The following is a 20,743-nucleotide window of genomic DNA, read 5'->3' as shown; positions in this document are numbered from 1 at the left end:
TTTTTGTCATCTTGTTCTTTCATAGAAATGATGGATGATTGTTCTACAAACTGCAATGGCAACGGAGAATGCATTTCTGGGCATTGTCACTGCTTTCCTGGATTTCTTGGGCCTGACTGCTCTAGAGGTATAGATTACTTTTCATAATGTGATACATGTATTCAAATGTAACATGATTTTATATTAACATAACAATACTGATGCGTTCAACCACTTTGCCACTTTCTCCAGTACAGAATATAATGGAAGAAAATGTTGTAGCAAAAATGACAAAACATATTAAATGGATATGAAACCCAACTTTTTTCTTTCATTATTCAGATAGAACATGCAATTTTAAGCAACTTTCTAATTTACTCCTATTATCGTTTTTTTTCTCCCTTTCTCTTGGTATCATGATTTAAAAAGCAGGCATGTAAGCTTATGAGCCGTCCCATTTTTGGCTCAACACCCTGGGAAGCGCTTGCTACATTTAGCCACCAATTAGAAAGCGCTACCCAGGTGCTAAACCAAAAATAGACATTCCTGCATTTTAAATTAGAAAGTTGCTTGAAATTGCATTCTCTGAGGCCTATTTATCAAAGGTCTTGCGGACCTGATCCGACAGTGCGGATCAGGTACGCAAGACCTCGCTAAATGCAGAGAGCAATACGCTCTCCGTATTCAGCATTGCACCAGCAGCTCACAAGAGCTGCTGGTGCAATGCCGACCCCTGCAGACTCGCGGCCAATGGGCCGCCAGCAGGGAGGTGTCAATCAACCCGATCGTACTCGATCGGGTTGAATTGTGGCAATTCCTGTCCACCAGCTCAGAGCAGGCGGACAGGGTTATGGAGCAGCGGTCTTTAGACCGCTGCTTCATAACTGCTGGTTCTGGTGAGTCTGAAGACTCGCCAGAAACACGGGCCCTCAAGCTCCATACGGAGTTTGATAAATGGGCCTCTCTATCTGAATCATGAAAAAAAATGTGGGTTTTATATCCCTTTAATTTAGGTTTAACATTATCTCCCAATATGAAAAACAATATTAAAATGCTTGCATCGTAGTTACACTATGGCCTCCATTTAACAAGGGCCAGATGGACACGGGCGGACATCTCCGCCCTTGTCTACCCTGCATCACAGCTAGCGGGCAGCAATACACTGTCTGCATTTGTTATCATTGCACAAGTCGCTGCTGGTGCAAAAACCGCCCCCTGCTCTCCGCGGCCAGTTACCGCAGTCAGAGAAGCCTGGGGGATTGAGAAATGTTACTTTAGAGTTGGTGTATAGGTTTAGAAGCAGAGGTCAGATGACCGTTGCTATTTAACCGTCGGTTGCCAGCTCGCTCATGCGAGATTACAGCCGAAAATGCCGAAAATTTACAGCTTCTGAAATAGAGCCATATGTCTATTTTTTTTTAAACTATTTCTTATTATTTTTGTGTTTATGTACATTCTGTGGGCAAAAAAATACTGTTAGATTAAAGCACTAAAACTCAAGCTGTATGGAATGTTTCTATTGTTTGCGTAAAATGCATGCTGCTCGTATGTTTGTGCTGCTAAAATGTAATGCAAGTCAGGTAGCATGGATGCACAAACACTTTTAGCACATCAGTTTCCCACAGGTAATGGATTTCTATTAGGGCACTCAGTACAATTATTCCTGTTGACTAACACAGATGTGTAAATCTGATCTAGAGCAATATTTCCACTCAGGTAATGCAGTTTTTTTCTTTATTTCTTTGCTATAGATTTTGCATGTTGGTTTAATTATATGTATTAGATTAAACACCAATCCAAATACACACATACAACCTTGACCCTTAACCTACCCATCCAACCTTGGCATACACCTTGTCCCTATACCCCTTCCCTTACATTGATTTTTTTCCCCTTATTAACCCTTTTTCCCATTTATTAACCCTTAATTTGACCTCAGTTTATTTATTTCTATAGAATTTTAAGGTGTATTTGAAAGCACAATAGCAAACAATTATAGTTATTATCAGGTTTTCAAAAGCCACAAAGCAGAATTTTGTATAGAGTGCTAACACAACACTTAAAGGGATTTTAAACAGTCTGTTTCATTGTTGTAATAAAAAAGCACTAAGCAGTTGCTTATACTTAATAGAATTTTTTGCAATAAGTATTATTCATCTATTAAAATGCATTTGACCTTTTTCTTTTTACACTACATGTGTGCTTCCTGTCACAGCCCTACATGAAGGAGGAAACCTTTGCAGGAAGTTTTATCTTAGCCTGATGTCATAAAACCTCTAGGCTAGTTAATAGACTTGATAACAGTCTCATGCCCAGAACTGACAGAATAAAAACATTTTTTATTAATCCTCTGCTCTTAAAGGGACTGTACACTGTAAAATAGTTGTTATATAAATGTTTTTTAAATTACTTGTTATACCAGCCGCAGAGTAAAGCATGTATGAGAAATTGTTTTTTTCAGGTTTATTTGTGTATATGAAGAAGCTGGTTTTGTGCTTTTAAACCACAACCTATGCCAATGGGTTGAGTTACAAGTAATATTATATCTCATTATTATTATCACTGTTTGTAAACCAAAGCTCAATACTTTAGAGAGAACAATGGACAATTATCATTTTATTGCTTAACTATCCTGAACCCCACCAGGAATGTAATTTATTCTGCTGGTTGTGTTCACTTAGGCTTATCAATAGCTGAGACTCTAGTATAGAAACTTTCAGTATAGGTGGGGATCCCACAGGCTAAATCAGCTATTGCAAATTACAAATTAGGGGTAAATGAGCTACTTGTAAATGTAATACACACAGTGGCGTATTAAGGTTTTATGCTGCCCTTGGAACTCAAAATTCTGCTGCCCCCTATCCTCCCTCCCCTCTAAGGGTTTAGGCCTTTTTTAGCTGTGATATTATTTGGTCAGGGAGTAAAGTTAATTTTTTATGGCATTCTCAAACTAAATATACACACACACACACACACAGAGTTATAGACATACACAAACACACACACCTATCGCTGCAATATACAAAAAAAAAAAAAACAGATTTCTTGAAACAAAACTTCCCCAAACACAATACTAAGTGCTGGTAGCCAACAGAACTAAAGGCAATAGCTAGCTCAATAAAATAAATGTTCAGAGCTACCTCTAAACTGTAAACTCCATGTGCGGTCTCTTATTCCCTCTAGAATGTAAGCTCTTTGGGCAAAATCTCCCTTATATACCTGTATAATACTTCTAAAATAACTGTAACTTCTTACTAATATAGCAACAAAAAAGTGCTGCCCCTCCCAATCTGCTGCCCTAGGCAAGTGCCTTGTTTGCCTAGGCCAAAATACGCCCCTGAATACACACCAACAGGTAAAATGGATCATTGGGAACAATTCAAAGGGGAGATGTTTTTTGGGGAACTGTCCCTTTAAAACACTGGGGGCAGGGGCTATACTGAGAATTTTTAAGAGCTAATTTTGCAAGAAAACAAGTAAGTTATTTGCTGTTTTGTACACAATCTTTTTCTTTTTATATTTACTTTGATTTAACATATTTGTTTTTACCAAAGGAGCACTGTTTAATATCCATTTAACCAAGTATAGGGCAAGCTATATTTATATCACTAAGGAAAAGCAATGGCACTACCGTTATTAGTACATAGGGAACACTACGTAGGTTGTAGCATTTATTGTGACTTGCAAATGCGCTTGTAGCTTGTGTTTAACCTCTTAAGGACATATGACAGAATTTTTCCGATATAAAACAATTGAGCAAACTGAAAGCTGTGTCCTTAAAGGGTTAAAAGTAGGGTTGCACCGATACCGATACTAGTATCGGTATCGGTGCCGATACCAAGTATTTGCATGAGTACTTGTACTCATTCAAAAGCACCGATACTTAAACCGATACCTCCAATTCCTACTCATATGCCATCTTGGATCTTGGAACTGAGATGTAATGCCCCCAAAATATCTTTCTGACCCATGCAGTTGTGTGAAAAGTGAAAGACTGTTCAGCTTAGCATCAAACGTCCTTACTGATAGCAGAAACAGACTTATAGCTGAACATGCACAGATGCTTCTGTTACTTAATAAGAACTTGCCACTAACTGTTGAAAAATTACTCTAATTGCTAGATTGCCTGTTATACTGCTAGTTCTTATCTTGCACAATTATGCTCAAAACATACTGTACTCTGAGGAACATCCTTTGCCAGGGCTGGATTGGGAATAAAAAGCAGCCCTGGAAAAATATGAAGACCAGCCCTATTTTCTGTTGAGTCAGTAGAATTCAAATGCCCCATTTTTCTCAGAGGGGATTACTGGCATACTCCTTCCCCAATATTATTTTCAGAATTAAATTACTTTGTATTAAGTACAAATGTCAGATTGATGAGTTATATAGGCACCCTACAACCCAATTGCATCCAGTAATCACCCCTTTAAATGGTAGCTTTCTAGCCCCAGCGGCTGCATCTGTTTTTTGTTGTTATTAATATATGTTATTGTAATATTTTTTATTTATAAACATGTCCTGTAAACTTTGTGACAACAAGCACATAAAACTGTTTTATTATTTCAAAATGTCTTTTGAGATACAGTTCATAATTATAAAGTGATCTTAAATCATTAGTCTGTATTGTGCTTGGTAAACTGTCATGGCATAAAAAAAAAAGTATTGGTAATTGGTATCGGTGAGTATTTGAAAAAAAAGTATTGGTACTTGTACTCGGTCTTAAAAAAATGGTATTGGTGCAACCCTAGTTAAAAGTGTTCAGTATCAAAAAATATGAATTATATACAATTTCAGCAAAGAGGCAGTGACCACTCTTCCCTCTTAGGTGGAGGTTAAGTACGTGAAAGGATAATTAAAATTTCAAACTTTATTGAGTTCAATTAAAATGGGTTGCAATAGAACTTAAAAATAATTGCAGCAAGTAAGCATATACATAAATCAAATTTTGCTGGAATTGTATTTAATGCAAGCTATATTTATGTCTGGTGTGTTAAAAATGTGTTGGCTAAACAATCTAATCAACAACTTGTAATACTAAGTGTTATTGATTGATCTATGCAATCCGGACCATGTTTTTTAGTGGGGAATATGGGGTTTTAGTTGCTTTGAACTTATCAATATGGGCTCATTTCATTATTACAGAAATAATTGCAAGAACAATTGGGATATTATTATTATTATTTTTTTAAATCAAACCTAAAAATGCAGTTTTCCCTATATTTGTAATTTACAAGCTCCTGTTAGATAGATAGATTTTCTTGAAGTTGAAAAAACTAATTACATTTATAGTATTTGAGCTCATTTGTATATTATACTTTTTACAGCCTATGCTAGACTATTGATTATCCACTGCTTATGAGGAAATATGCCAGCAATATATCAATATCAAATTAGTTCATAATAAATAAAATTGTTACAGAATGGCAAATATAATGCATAAGATAATAAACTGTGCATTCTGTAAATATTATTTGTATATTTTCTGTATAATATTGCAAAAAAATGTCTAGAACACACAAAAGAAAACTAAAATAGGCGCACGCTACAATGTGCTTTATTAAAAAAAAAATGTGCAGCACTTTTCCAGCCACAAAAAAAACAAAACAGAAAGGTTATGCTGAAGTCTTTCTGTGTGGTAATTCAGCTGCTCTGGGATTATTGACTAAATAAATACACTGGTGTCATGATAAGCCAGTTTCAACGAGACTGAGTGGGTGAGAAAGTAAATATGAAAATGTGGGCGGATTATCCAATGCTTTGAAGGTTGGGTGTAAAGATTCCTGGCATCTGTAGGTTGAGGGAAGAGGTTGCTGGTTTGTAGCATGATGATTTTTGTAGAATATTGGAAGACATCCAGTGGTATATCAGTATGACCATATGGAAAACAAACTCCAGCCCAAAATACCATGTAATTCACTGAGAAACAGGAAAACAACAACATAATTATCAGACTTTTTAGGACATTATCAGTGAGAGACAGATGTTTACTCAAAGTTTAGTGAGCAAGAGTTGCACATCTGTATTAGCAAGTAACTCTATGATGAAGATAAAATCCAATAGTGAGTGTCAGGGAAACGCCAGTAAACACTTTGAATAACTGGGAGGTCAATTATTGATAAAAAAAAACAACAACATTTGTGCCAAAATTGTTTCTGAATTTTGAAAAAGTTTAAACATTCCGAGTAGGAATTAAAGGTACTTATGATTTAACTGTAAATAATATAACATGTAATTTTCCTATTAAAGCAGAGCTGTCCCGCATTTTTCCTAGAAGTTTGAACATATCTTATTTTAAGGATATCCCTATGTGAACACTAGTGTATTAATTAGTATCCTCACTACTATAACAATGTCAGAGAAAATACTAACACTCAAAATTAAGTGACTTTGGAACTAAACTAAAGCAAGTCTTACACACAGAAAATACAATGATAATGCATAGGTGGTACATAGCCAATAGGTTAGGGTCAGTAGTCAAATGGAATCCACAGCACCAATTAGGTAAAAGAAAATACCTTTATTTTCACATTACATGAGATTTATTAGGATAAGTGGTGTAACCTCATAGCAGCTGAAAGTGGTGTGCTTTACCACCTAGAAACTAATGGTCCTCATACTAATAACTCATATGGCTTAAGTTATCAAGCCCTTGTAATGAGGTCACATATAAAAAGTGTCCTAAGACTAAACTGTGCAAACAATGGCTGAGGGTAAATCCAGTATGATATAGTTACTTTAGCATTGACATATTTCATACAGTTATTGTTTGGTCGGTTCAGTGTTGGGACACTTTGGGGTTCTTTCCAATATTTCTGATTTTCTTTTGATATTGGAAAAATGGGATATGAGTTTTTTATTTATTTTTTGTCAAAGCAATCATAATCTAAACACAGTCAATGTTCATAAGTGCCATAAGTCAGACCTCAGGTTAATGGAAAAAAATTGCCCAAAATACCTCCAAAATAAAGAGGACAGTTAAAGGGACACTGAACAAATTTTTTCTATCGTGATTCAGATAGAGCATGCAATTTTAAGCAACTTTCTATTTCACTCCTATTAGCAAATTCTTTTCATTCTCTTGGTATCTTTATTTGAAATGCAAGAATGTAAGTTTAGTTGCCGGCCCATTTTTGGTGAACAGCCTGGGTTGTTCTTGCTGATTGGTGGGTAAATTCCCCTACCAATAAACAAGTGCTTTCCATGGTTCTAAACCAAAAAATAGCTTAGATTACTTCTTTTTCAAATAAATAAAGCAAGAGAAATAAGAAATATTGATAATAGGAGAATATTAGAAAGTTGTTTAAAGGGACACTGAACCCAATTTTTTTCTTTCGTGATTCAGATATCAAACTTTCTTTATTCTCTTGGTATCTTTATTTGAAATGCAACAATGTAAGTTTAGATGCCGGCCCATTTTTGGTGAACAACCTGGGTTGTTCTTGCTGATTGGTGAATAAATTCATCCACCAATCAAAAAGTGCTGTCCAGAGTCTGAACTAATAAAAAAGTTTAGATGCCTTCTTTTTCAAATAAAGATAGCAAAAGAACGAAGAAAAATTGGTTGTAGGAGTAAATTAGAAAGTTGCTTAAAATTGCATGCTCTATCTGAATCACGAAAGAAAAAATTTGGGTTCAGTGTCCCTTTAATTAAAAAACAAAATATGAGCATCTTTATTTTTTTATAAAAAAAAAAACTGCACAAAGCAGTTATAAGGGGTTAAAGTGAGGGTATGTGGGGTGTTTGAAAAAAACGTCACTGAAAGTGCCTTTACATCGGGGTCTATGGTTGACTATGCTTTTATTATAAATATATATATATATATATATATATATATATATATATAATAAGAGTGTATCCCAGCGCCCCCTATACCTTATATGCCTGTGGCGGTGATACCTAGCTATCACCTGGTGTAGAAACTGAATTAAGGGGTGTGCCCAGGCACCAACAATACGAAGGCTAAGGTAAAATGTAGTTAGAAATGTTAAAATATAGTTAAAAAGTTAATTTATTACAAAATAAAATAAAATCAATTATAAAATTTACAAATGCATGGATCCACGCTAAATTAACATAAAAACAAAGTAATAACAGAAAAATGTCTGGCGGCGTTTACTAATACAATGGTTATACAATAGGAAGTGTATGAAGACACTTATGGGTAAGTGGTCCCAAGGTGTTTTAGTCCAATGGGGTGTCCCAGAAAAAAAGGGGTCACTCGTGATTAAAAAGTGTCCTTAAAAATGTGTAAAAAATGAGTGAGTAAAAAATGATGAATCCGTGAAAGGAAAAAAGGTGTTAAAAATTGTGTTTAAAAATTAAAAATGAGAAATCCAACACAAAAAATGTAAAAACTTGTGAAAAATCCGATACAAAAAATGTCCAATCCGGGGTAAAAAGGATATATTGTTTAGTATAAATGTCTCAAATCTAAAACTTTAGTGGTAAAGCTGCAACTGTGTATCAGACAGCAGTTATCCAAATGAAAAAGAAAAAAAAAGAAGAAAAAAAGAAGAAAAAGGAAGTGTTGATCCTGTGAAGAAATTTAGTGTGCAGATATCATCCAAAATTAAAGTGGTTGTCTCTTGGTTCCCAGATGCCCCTTAGGGCTTTAGTAGGAGTTAGATGGTGCAAAAAATGTGGAAAAAAGAAAGGGAGAAAACAAACAAACTTGCTGTAAAAAACGAACTTGCTGCAAAAAGACCTGTGGGAAAAGAAATAAAGTACAATGTGTAAAATAATCACAATAATAGTCTCCTATTGCAATGAGGCTTACCAGGTCAACGCGTTTCGGCCCTCTCTGGGCCTTTATCAAGACCCAGATAAAGGCCCAGAGAGGGCCGAAACGCGTTGACCTGGTAAGCCTCATTGCAATAGGAGACTATTATTGTGATTATTTTACACATTGTACTTTATTTCTTTTCCCACAGGTCTTTTTGCAGCAAGTTCGTTTTTTACAGCAAGTTTGTTTGTTTTCTCCCTTTCTTTTTTCCACATTTTTTGCACCATCTAACTCCTACTAAAGCCCTAAGGGGCATCTGGGAACCAAGAGACAACCACTTTAATTTTGGATGATATCTGCACACTAAATTTCTTCACAGGATCAACACTTCCTTTTTCTTCTTTTTTTCTTCTTTTTTTTTTCTTTTTCATTTGGATAACTGCTGTCTGATACACAGTTGCAGCTTTACCACTAAAGTTTTAGATTTGAGACATTTATACTAAACAATATATCCTTTTTACCCCGGATTGGACATTTTTTGTATCAGATTTTTCACAAGTTTTTACATTTTTTGTGTTGGATTTCTCATTTTTAATTTTTAAACACAATTTTTTACACCTTTTTTCCTTTCACGGATTCATCATTTTTTACTCACTCATTTTTTACACATTTTTAAGGACACTTTTTAATCACGAGTGACCCCTTTTTTTCTGGGACACCCCATTGGACTAAAACACCTTGGGACCACTTACCCATAAGTGTCTTCATACACTTCCTATTGTATAACCATTGTATTAGTAAACGCCGCCAGACATTTTTCTGTTATTACTGTTATTACTTTGTTTTTATGTTAATTTAGCGTGGATCCATGCATTTGTAAATTTTATAATTGATTTTATTTTATTTTGTAATAAATTAACTTTTTAACTATATTTTAACATTTCTAACTACATTTTACCTTAGCCTTCGTATTGTTGGCGCCTGGGCACACCCCTTAATTCAATATATATATTTATATATATGTAACAAGTTGATTTGGGATTAGCACTCTCACTTCCTTAGAAATAGCCAGGGTGTCAGGAACAAAAGTATCATTATTGAAGAAATAGATCTGCACTCACTGGACTTTTAAACATCAACCATGGTTTATTGTGACGTTTCGGGGGTTTAAACCGTCCCCTTCATCAGACAAAACATTGAAGCTTGCTAAATGTTTTTTAAAAACACCTAAAAGTTTGTACGTCATGTGTGGGGGTTGGTAGTGGACGTGAAGGCTAAACTGAAGATGCTGTGCACACATAACTTAAAAGTACAGTTTACTTGAAAACATTTAGGGCTAAATTACAAGAGGAGCACTAATGTATCACTCAAAAAATTAAACAGAGGTCAGACAGCTGGTTAATTCTCTAAATGTAACCCAATTGCCCAAAAAATGTCAGTGTAGTACAGTGGTAATTTTGACAGCAAATTTCAATTTAGTCTTAGTTTTAATCTTTTGACTAAAATGCCATTTTAGTTTTAGTCGTATTTTAGTCATCTGAATTGTTTTAGTTTTAGTCTAATTTTAGTCGGCTGAATCTCCAGTAGATTTTAGTCGACTAAAATCTAAGGGGTTTAGTTAAAGTGTAATGCATTTCTCTATTATTTGCAAACTGATTATATACTCCAGGAGTAAACATAACACCTGTTAATATTTATGGTATTAAGGTTTAAACATGCAATACAGACACAGATTTAGCCGTTGTGATATGTAACATCTTTATTAAACTTAAAATTAAATAAAACCAAGTTTCATAAACAAAGTGCAACTTTAAAATATAAAAAATCAAAACTGTAAACTGTATTGGCTGTATTGCACATATTACCTAATATAAAAACTTTAACAGTTCTTTGTTAATAATTAAAACAAGTATCAAGTAACTCAACACAACAAAAGGTTTGTGCAGCTAGCACAGGCACAGCATAACTTAAACCCATACTCGTGGGTTATGCTTATTTCTATAGGAAGAATCAATTGATTGTTCACAGATTCGTAACATTTTCGGCAAAGATTAGCACTGCTCTAGAACTTCCAAACTCATTATCTACTCCTGGAGTAAAGGTTTATTAACCTGTTTATTTGTGGTATTAAGGTTTGAACAGGCAATACAGATATAACAGATTTAACTGTTGTGGAATATAACATGTCTTTATTTATCTTAAAATTTAATAAAATTAAGTTTTGTAAATTTTACAAAAGAGAAGTAATTGGATATGGATTGATTATAACACCTTGCATAAAATGTTTTTGTCAGCAAATTTTGATTTAGTTTTAGTCATAGTCTTTTGACTAAAATGTCATTTTAGTTTTAGTCGTATTTTAGTCAGCAGAATTTCTTTAGTTTTATAGTCATTTTAGTCTAGTTTTAGTCGACAAAATTAACACTGGTGTAGTAATCTTTATTAAAAAATAAAAATAGTAGCATTTTTATTTTTTAATAAAGTAACTGCATGAAGTAGTTATAAGGGGCTAAAGTTGGCTGTGTGTTAGAAAAAAATGGCACTAAAAAGTGCCTTTACATTGTGGTCTATGGGAACTTTGTGTTCCCTGTAAATATATATACGGGTAAGTAGCGCAGCAATGTCAGCAAATGTTAAATATATATATGTATATGTATATATATATATATAGTTCCAGGATGAGCTCTCTCACTTCAAATTTCATCAGCCAGGGTGCTAGTGGGTAGTAGATAATAGTAACAAAAACTTGAACTCACTGGACTTTTTCAAACACCAAAGACATTTTTTTAATGTAACATTTCGGAGACAAAGTATCCCCTTCCTCAGACGAAAGTGAAATGGCAAGACAAGCAGTATAAAAAGACAAACAAAGTGATAACCCTTCCCCCCTATTAAGACAAAAAAAAACACCAAAATGGTAGTCATGACAACCACTCCAAACACAGTGTCAGTATTGCAAAACCAAACAATTAATTTAAACAACTAGTTTGCGAAATTCAATGATCAAGTGATAAAAATTCAATGATCAAGTGACGACATTAAAATGAGACTCCCATTAGAGCCTATGGAAGCGCACTCTCATGAGCACAATGCTTCAGTACATTCACGTGCACTGGTGTTACAAAGTGGAGCCCAAATATCGCTTTAGCAAAAGCGATATTTTGTACTCCACTTATAATCTTTCCCTTATTGTTTAAAAAGATAGATAATCCCTTTATTACCCATTCCCCAGTTTTTCACAACCAACATTGTTATATTAATACACTTTTTACCTCTGTGATTACCTTGTATCTAAGCCTCTGCAGACTGCCCCCTTATCTCAGTCTTTTGACAGACTTGCATTTTAGCCAACCAGTGCTGACTCATAAATAACTCCATGGGAGTGAACATAATGTTATCTATTTGACACACAGGAACTAGCTCTGTCTAGCTGTGAAAAACTGTCAAAATGCACTGAGATTAGAGGCAGCCTTTAACGGTTTAGAAATCAGGTTGAGCCTACCTAGGTTTAGCTTTCAAAAAAGAATACCAAGAGAACAAAGCAAATTTGATGATAAAAGTAAATTAGAAAGTTGTTTAAAATTGCATGCCCTATCAGAGTTATGAAAGTTTGATTTTGACATAACTGTCCCTTTAGGCACTTGAGTTATGGGAAAACACAATCAACAAAATAGAATTAAAAACTCATTAATACTAAAATACCAGCAAACATCAAACACGAATTGCACTCTGGAAGCAATTCATAGGAGAACACAAATAAAATACAAAAAAGACGTGGCGCTAGAAAGCTAGGTATTTTGAAATAAATCAAACAATGCTATAAAAGAGAGTATATATATCTCTTAAAAACACTTAAATACTGCAATAAAAGTCATAAAGTACAAATATATTCAATATATACACTAATATTTAATCACACACAGTGGGAAAATAAATATATATACACACAACATATAATAAAGCATACCTTATTATACTAAACAGAAAATAACAATATGTATACCACCGGTGGTAAGTATGATTTACAATAAATGTACTTAATTAATAAGCTCTAATAAAATTAAACTAATAAATTAAGTAAGATGCTAAAATACTGTGAATACAGTTATACCCACAAAAACGATCGTATGAAAAAAGCGTTCAATAAGTGGTTTAAGGCAGTCTGTTGTTCAGCACTTTGTAAGGTAACAGTTAGCCGGTTCAAGGATAATTTTTCCACTGAAGCAAAAGTGTTTCCAAAAAGTAGTTAACAAATACCTTAGGCTACGGGACTGTGTATCCAGGGCAGACTCTCTTAGGTTCAGAGTCTTGATAGGAGTATAGAGATCACTGTAATTCTTGGTTGTCCACGTCCTCCTCGTAGCTAGGGATTTCCTCCGCCGAACACTTTTGGCGTGTGACGTAGTAACACTTGTCACATGGGTGTGATCCTCCAATCACTGAGGGAGTTTCTCCGCTTCCAAATCCAAATGCGGGAAGTTTAAAATCAGTTCACACAGAGCGATCTGTAATGGTGATAGTTCTCCCCAAGTAAAGATCAGTGATGCATCTACGCGTTTCAGCAGTGTGACGGCCTTTATCAAGATGTATAAACTGATCCAAGTACTGCCTTTATATAGCCTTAACCACTTCCTGTATACAATCAATTCATTTCTGATTGTTTAAGTCCAATCTTTCTTTTTAATCCCTAGTTAAAGTTTTAATTAAGTTTATTAAGTGATATATATATGTTTTTTAAATTTACTTTAAGATGCTAAAAAGAAAGATTGGACTTAAACAATCAGAAATGAATTGATTGTATACAGGAAGTGGTTAAGGCTATATAAAGGCAGTACTTGGATCAGTTTATACATCTTGATAAAGGCCGTCACACGGCTGAAACGTGTAGATGCAACACTGATCTTGACTTGGGGAGAACTATCACCATTACAGAGCGCTCTGTGTGAACTGATTTTAAACTTCCCGCATTTGGATTTGGAAGCGGAGAAACTCCCTCAGTGATTGGAGGATCACACCCATGTGACAAGTGTTACTACGTCACACGCCAAAAGTGTTCGACGGAGGAAATCCCTAGCTACGAGGAGGACGTGGACACCCAAGAATTACAGTGATCTCTATACTCCTATCGAGACTCTGAACCTAAGAGAGTCTGCCCTGGATACACAGTCCCGTAGCCTAAGGTATTTGTTAACTACTTTTTGGAAACACTTTTGCTTCAGTGGAAAAATTATCCTTGAACCGGCTAACTGTTACCTTACAAAGTGCTGAACAACAGACTGCCTTAAACCACTTATTGAACGCTTTTTTCATACGATCGTTTTTGTGGGTATAACTGTATTCACAGTATTTTAGCATCTTACTTAATTTATTAGTTTAATTTTATTAGAGCTTATTAATTAAGTACATTTATTGTAAATCATACTTACCACCGGTGGTAAACATATTGTTATTTTCTGTTTAGTATAATAAGGTGTGCTTTATTATATGTTGTGTGTATATATATTTATTTTCCCACTGTGTGTGATTAAATATTAGTGTATATTTGGGGCGCGATCCAATATAGATCGCAGTTTGCGGCGCAAGCGAGGGAACCGGCGTCGCCCGCAGTTTCAGCTCGCAACTCGAGCTATCCCATATATGTCGCCGTCAGATGCTAACGTGCCGTAAGTCTGACAAACCAGCGATGTCCAGAAATCTGCGCAAGTACAAATTTCTGGCGTCGCCAGTGACTTGCGCCACGTTAGAATCTGCCGGCGCCTATAAAACCTGACTAAAGTCTAAAACACCTGCACTGTCTAACACGCCTCCCTAACATAGCCCGCACTGTCTAACACGCCTCCCTAACATAGCCCGACACGTCTAACCCTCTATCCGCTATCCCCCCTCACTATCCTAACAATAAAAAAGCTATTAACCCCTAAACCGCCGCTCCCGTACCCCGCCGCAACCTAATAAAGTTATTAACCCCTAAACCGCCGCTCCCGTACCCCGCTGCCAGCTATATTATATCTATAACCCCCTAAAGTGAGCCCCTAACACCGCCGCCATCTATATTAAAATTATTAACCCCTAATGTAAGCCCCTTACACCGCCGCCATCTCTATTAAAATGATTAACCCCTAATTTAATCTACCTACCCCGCCACCAGCTATATTATCTGTATTAACCCTAAGTATATTATAGTTAATATAGGTATTACATTATATATATTAACTATATTAACCCTAATTATATTAGGGTTAATATAGTTAATATAGTTACTATAGTATTTATATTAACTATATTAACTCTATCTAACCCTAACACCCCTAACTAAATTTATATTAAATTAATCTAATTCATTTATAAACTAAAATATTCCTATTTAAATCTAAATACTTACCTATAAAATAAACCCTAAGATAGCTACAATATAATTAATAATTACATTGTAGCTATGTTAGGGTTAATATTTATTTTACAGGTAAATTGTTAATTATTTTAACTAGGTATAATAGCTATTAAATAGGTATTACCTATTTAATAGCTACCTAGTTAAAATAATTACCCAATTACCTGTAAAATAAATCCTAACCTAAGTTACAAATACACCTACACTATCAATAAATTTAATAAACTACAAACAGCTATCTAAAAATACAATTAAATTAACTAAACTACAAAAAAAAAAAAACACTAAATTACAAAAAATAAAAAAAATATTACAAGATTTTTAAGCTAATTACACCTATTCTAAGCCCCCTAATAAAATAATAAACCCCCCAAATAAAAAAAATTCCCTGCCCTATTCTAAATTAAACAAATTTCAAAGCTCTTTACCTTACCAGCCCTTAAAAGGGCCTTTTGTGGGGCATGCCCCAAAGAATTCAGCTCTTTTGCATACAACAAATACAACCCCCCCCCCCATTACAACCCACCACCCACATACCCCTATTCTAAAACCACCCAAACCCCCCTTAAAAAAGCCTAACACTACCCCCCTGAAGATCTCCCTACCTTGTCTTCACCACACCGGGCCGAACTCCTGATCCGATCCGGGCGATGTCTTCCTCCAAGCGGCAAAGAAGAATTCTTCCTCCGGCGACGTCTTCCTCCAAGCGGCAGCAAAGTCTTCATTCTTCCGGCGGCATCTTCAATCTTCTTTCTTCGCTCCGCCGCCGCGGAGCATCCATCCCGGCCGACTGCTGTACTACGAATGAGGTACCTTTAAATGACGTCATCCAAGATGGCGTCCGCCGAATTCCGATTGGCTGATAGGATTCTATCAGCCAATCGGAATTAAGTTAGAAAAATCTGATTGGCTGATTGAAGTCAGATTCAAGTTCAATCCGATTGGCTGATCCAATCAGCCAATCAGATTGAGCTCGCATTCTATTGGCTGTTCCGATCAGCCAATAGAATGCAAGCTCAATCTGATTGGCTGTTCGGATCAGCCAATCGGATTGAACTTGAATCTGATTGGCTGATTCAATCAGCCAATCAGATTTTTCTAACTTAATTCCGATTGGCTGATAGAATCCTATCAGCCAATCGGAATTCGGCGGACGCCATCTTGGATGACGTCATTTAAAGGTACCTCATTCGTAGTACAGCAGTCGGCCGGGATGGATGCTCCGCGGCGGCGGAGCGAAGAAAGAAGATTGAAGATGCCGCCGGAAGAATGAAGACTTTGCTGCCGCTTGGAGGAAGACGTCGCCGGAGGAAGAATTCTTCTTTGCCGCTTGGAGGAAGACATCGCCCGGATCGGATCAGGAGTTCGGCCCGGTGTGGTGAAGACAAGGTAGGGAGATCTTCAGGGGGGTAGTGTTAGGCTTTTTTAAGGGGGGTTTGGGTGGTTTTAGAATAGGGGTATGTGGGTGGTGGGTTGTAATGGGGGGGGGGTTGTATTTGTTGTATGCAAAAGAGCTGAATTCTTTGGGGCATGCCCCACAAAAGGCCCTTTTAAGGGCTGGTAAGGTAAAGAGCTTTGAAATTTGTTTAATTTAGAATAGGGCAGGGAATTTTTTTTATTTTGGGGGTTTATTATTTTATTAGGGGGCTTAGAATAGGTGTAATTAGCTTAAAAATCTTGTAATCTTTTTTTTATTTTTTGTAATTTAGTGTTTTTTTTTTTTTTGTAATTTAGTTTAGTTAATTGTATTTTTAGATAGATGTTTGTAGTTTATTAAATTTATTGATAGTGTAGGTGTATTTGTAACTTAGGTTAGGATTTATTTTACAGGTAATTGGGTAATTATTTTAACTAGGTAGCTATTAAATAGGTAATACCTATTTAATAGCTATTATACCTAGTTAAAATAATTAACAATTTACCTGTAAAATAAATATTAACCCTAACATAGCTACAATGTAATTATTAATTATATTGTAGCTATCTTAGGGTTTATTTTATAGGTAAGTATTTAGATTTAAATAGGAATCTTTTAGTTTATAAATGAATTAGATTAATTTAATATAAATTTAGTTAGGGGTGTTAGGGTTAGATAGAGTTAATATAGTTAATATAAATACTATAGTAACTATATTAACTATATTAACCCTAATATAATTAGGGTTAATATAGTTAATATATATAATGTAATACCTATATTAACTATAATATACTTAGGGTTAATATAGATAATATAGCTGGCGGCGGGGTAGGTAGATTAAATAAGGGATTAATCATTTTAATAGAGATGGCGGCGGTGTAAGTGGCTTACATTAGGGGTTAATAATATTAATATAGCTGGCGGCGGTAGAGGGGGATTAGATTAGGGGTTAATAATTTTTATATAGGTGGCGGCGGTGTAAGGGGTCAGATTAGGGGATAGATAAGGTAGATGGCGGCGGTTTTAGGGGCTCACAGTAGGGGGTTAGTTTATGTAGATGGCGGCGGGGTCCGGGAGCGGCGGTTTAGGGGTTAATAACTTTATTAGGGATTTCGGGGGGGGATCGCGGTTGACAGGTAGATAGACATTGCGCATGCGTTAGGTGTTAGGTTTATTTTAGAAGATCGCGGTTGACAGGGAGATAGACATTGCGCATGCGTTAGGTGTTAGGTTTATTTTAGCAGCCAGTTTAGGAAGTTACGGGGCTCCAATAGTCAGCGTAAGGCTTCTTACGGCTGCTTTTTGTGGCGAGGTGAAAATGGAGTAAGTTTTCTCCATTTTCGCCACGTAAGTCCTTACGCTGCATATTGGATACCAAACTGCGCGGGTTTGGTATACCTGCCTATGGCCCAAAAAACTACGGGCGACGGCAGAAATATACGGGCGTAACTTCTAGGTTACGCCGTATATGTGATACCAAACCCGCGCAAATATTGGCGTCGCCGGCTTTTGCGGGCGACGATTTTTATCGGATCGACCCCATTGAATATATTTGTACTTTATGACTTTTATTGCAGTATTTAAGTGTTTTTAAGAGATATATATACTCTCTTTTATAGCATTGTTTGATTTATTTCAAAATACCTAGCTTTCTAGCTCCACGTCTTTTTTGTATTTTACTTGAGTTATGGGAAATGAGTGAAATCCTCCTTTTTGCTGGATTACCAAGGAAGAGTAAATAACTCAGAGTAAGGTACCTTAATGAACTGAACTGCAAAGAGATTGATTTGAGTTTGGCCATTGTTCCTATATATCAATATAAGAATAGGTGGATAATACAAACTTTAGGGTGAAAAATGAAAATAGTCAAAATACCCTTTCGCTCACACAGTTAAAAAAAACATGGTACACATACAAAATAACATTGTGTTATATCATAATATAACATTGAATTTTGTATGAAAATCTATTGATGTGCAGTGAATATTTTCTGATGGACAAATACAAAATTTCACTGAATTTCTATAAACTAATGAGCACTGCCTGCTGAGGAAAGGTAGGGACAGACATAAAACAGGAATTGCAAGAGACTGTGCAAACAAGGCTGTGTGGAACATAGGGTGTTAAAGTAATAATCTAACAGGGTTTCACAGCTTTATTTGCCATTTCTCTTTTATTGCCTGATTTATATATGTCCCTAATTGTCATCAGCAGAAGAGAGAGTAAATAGAAAGCAAGTTCAAAGATTGCAGCACCCATTCATTGTAAAATGTATTAGCTGTCTAATATCCTTTTAATTTTTAAAAGTATGTTATATTATTTATTTATTTTTAGTAGATGGTAGTAGATGGTATGTTTTCCCTTTAAAGGACACAATCCTCCAAATATTTTTTTTTTCCCATTGAAAGGATAATGGGCGAGATTACATATACGGCGCAAGCTGCCTGTAATTTCACCTTGCATCTCGGGGTATTACATAAACCCCGTCGGCAGTTCATAATGTGCCGTAAGTCAGATACACTAGCGATGTCCAGAAATGTGCGTAAATACAAATTTCTGGAGGCGCCAGTAACTTACGGCACTTTAGATAGTGCCGGCGCCTAAGAAAAAAAAATCACCCGTAAAAGTCTAACCCACCTCCCAAAATTAAACCCGACACGTAAAACCCCTATATCAGCCATCAAACCCACATCGGAACTAATAATTAATGTATTAACCCCTAAACCGACAACCCCCCACTTCGTGATCTACCTAATAAAACTATTAACCCCTAATCCTCCATTAACCCACAGCGCAACAAACCTAATAAATCTATTAACCCCTAATCCCCCCAATGCAAATAACTAATTAAATTACTAAGCCCCCTTACCTAACACCCCCTAAATTAACCCCAATGACCTAAATTAAAAAATACTAAGTTACAATTAAAATAAAAAAGCTAACATTACTTAAAAATAAAAAAAAATAAAAATTTAAATTAATCTAACATACATAAAATAATAAACCAAATTATCAAAAATAAAAAAATTAAACCTAATCCCTATGAAAATAAGAAAGCCCCCCAAATAAAAGCATCCCATAATCTAATACTAAACTTCCAATAGCCCTTAAAAGGGCTTTTTGTAGGGCATTGCCCTAAGTTAAACAACTCTTTTCCTTAAAAAAAATACTAAGTCCACCCTCTAACAGTAAAACCCCCCAACCACCAATCCCCCCAAAATAAAAAAACTAACACTAAAAAATCCTAAACTACTCATTGCCCCTAAAGGGGCATTTGTATGAGCATTGCCCTTAAAAAGGCATTTAGCTCTTTTAAGAGTGCCCAGAAATCTCTAATCTAAAAAAAAAAAAAAAAATCACTTAATTACCCATTCCCCAGATTTGCATAACCAACACAGTTATATTAATACACACTTTACCTCTGTAATTACCTTGTATCTAAGCCTCTGCAGACTGCTCCCTTATTTCAGTTATTTTGATAGACTTGCATTTTAGCCAATCAGTGCTCACTATTTGGTAAATTCACGTACATGAGCTCAATGTTATCTATATGAAACACATCAACTAATGCCCTCTAGTGGTGAAAAACTGTCAAAATGCATTTAGATTAGATGTGGCCTTCAAGATCTAAGAAATTAGCATATGAACCTCCTAGGTTTAGCTTTCAACTAAGAATACCAAGAGAACAAAGCAAAATTGGTGATGAAAGTAAATTGGAAATTTGTTTAAAATCACATGCACTATTTGAATTAATGAAAGTTTGTTTTGGACTTGCCTGTCCATTTAACACTGTCAATGGACTCTACCTTCCAGTAAAGAAACTGTGGTTTGCCACAATCCAATTGGCACTGTATTTAAATTGAATAAAGTAGTTTGCTGTGTACTATGTAATAATAAAGTTGTATCCCTCCAATTTCGAACATTGATAACTGATGATTTATTTCTAAACATTAAAAAAGTAATTTAGCAGATCTTAGATCGCCATGTGAAAAAAAGAATTGGACTTATAACCAGTATTTGTGTTATGTTGTCTTTCATAAGGTCATGGAAGAGCTGCCAGTACAGTAAAAATTAAAAACAAAAAATCAATTATGCTAATAGTGCACTAAATGTGTATCAAAGATACAGCTAACTAATTACTCTAATTGCTGGAATGTCATCTTAGGTTAGATCATTTTCTATTGGCAGGAGGAAGGTTAATGTTGTATTTTCTTGTTCATTGTGAAATTG

General features: G+C 35.3%; 1 protein-coding gene across 6 annotated transcripts in view; it reads left to right on the top strand.

Annotated features, from left to right (window-relative positions):
- The window catches only part of TENM1 (teneurin transmembrane protein 1), a 1,037,319-nt gene that overhangs the window by 551,518 nt on the left and 465,058 nt on the right, over positions 1 to 20,743 (top strand). For all 6 annotated transcript variants that reach the window (XM_053699127.1, XM_053699121.1, XM_053699124.1 and 3 more), the window contains one exon: positions 26 to 127. In XM_053699127.1, the coding sequence (XP_053555102.1) occupies positions 26 to 127 (102 nt within the window). The remainder of the gene's footprint in view (positions 1 to 25; positions 128 to 20,743) is intronic.

This window comes from Bombina bombina, chromosome 1 (assembly GCF_027579735.1).
Source record: "Bombina bombina isolate aBomBom1 chromosome 1, aBomBom1.pri, whole genome shotgun sequence".
Taxonomy (NCBI): domain Eukaryota; kingdom Metazoa; phylum Chordata; class Amphibia; order Anura; family Bombinatoridae; genus Bombina; species Bombina bombina.
Note: the sequence above shows the minus strand (reverse complement) of the source record. Positions and strands in the feature narration are given on the sequence as shown.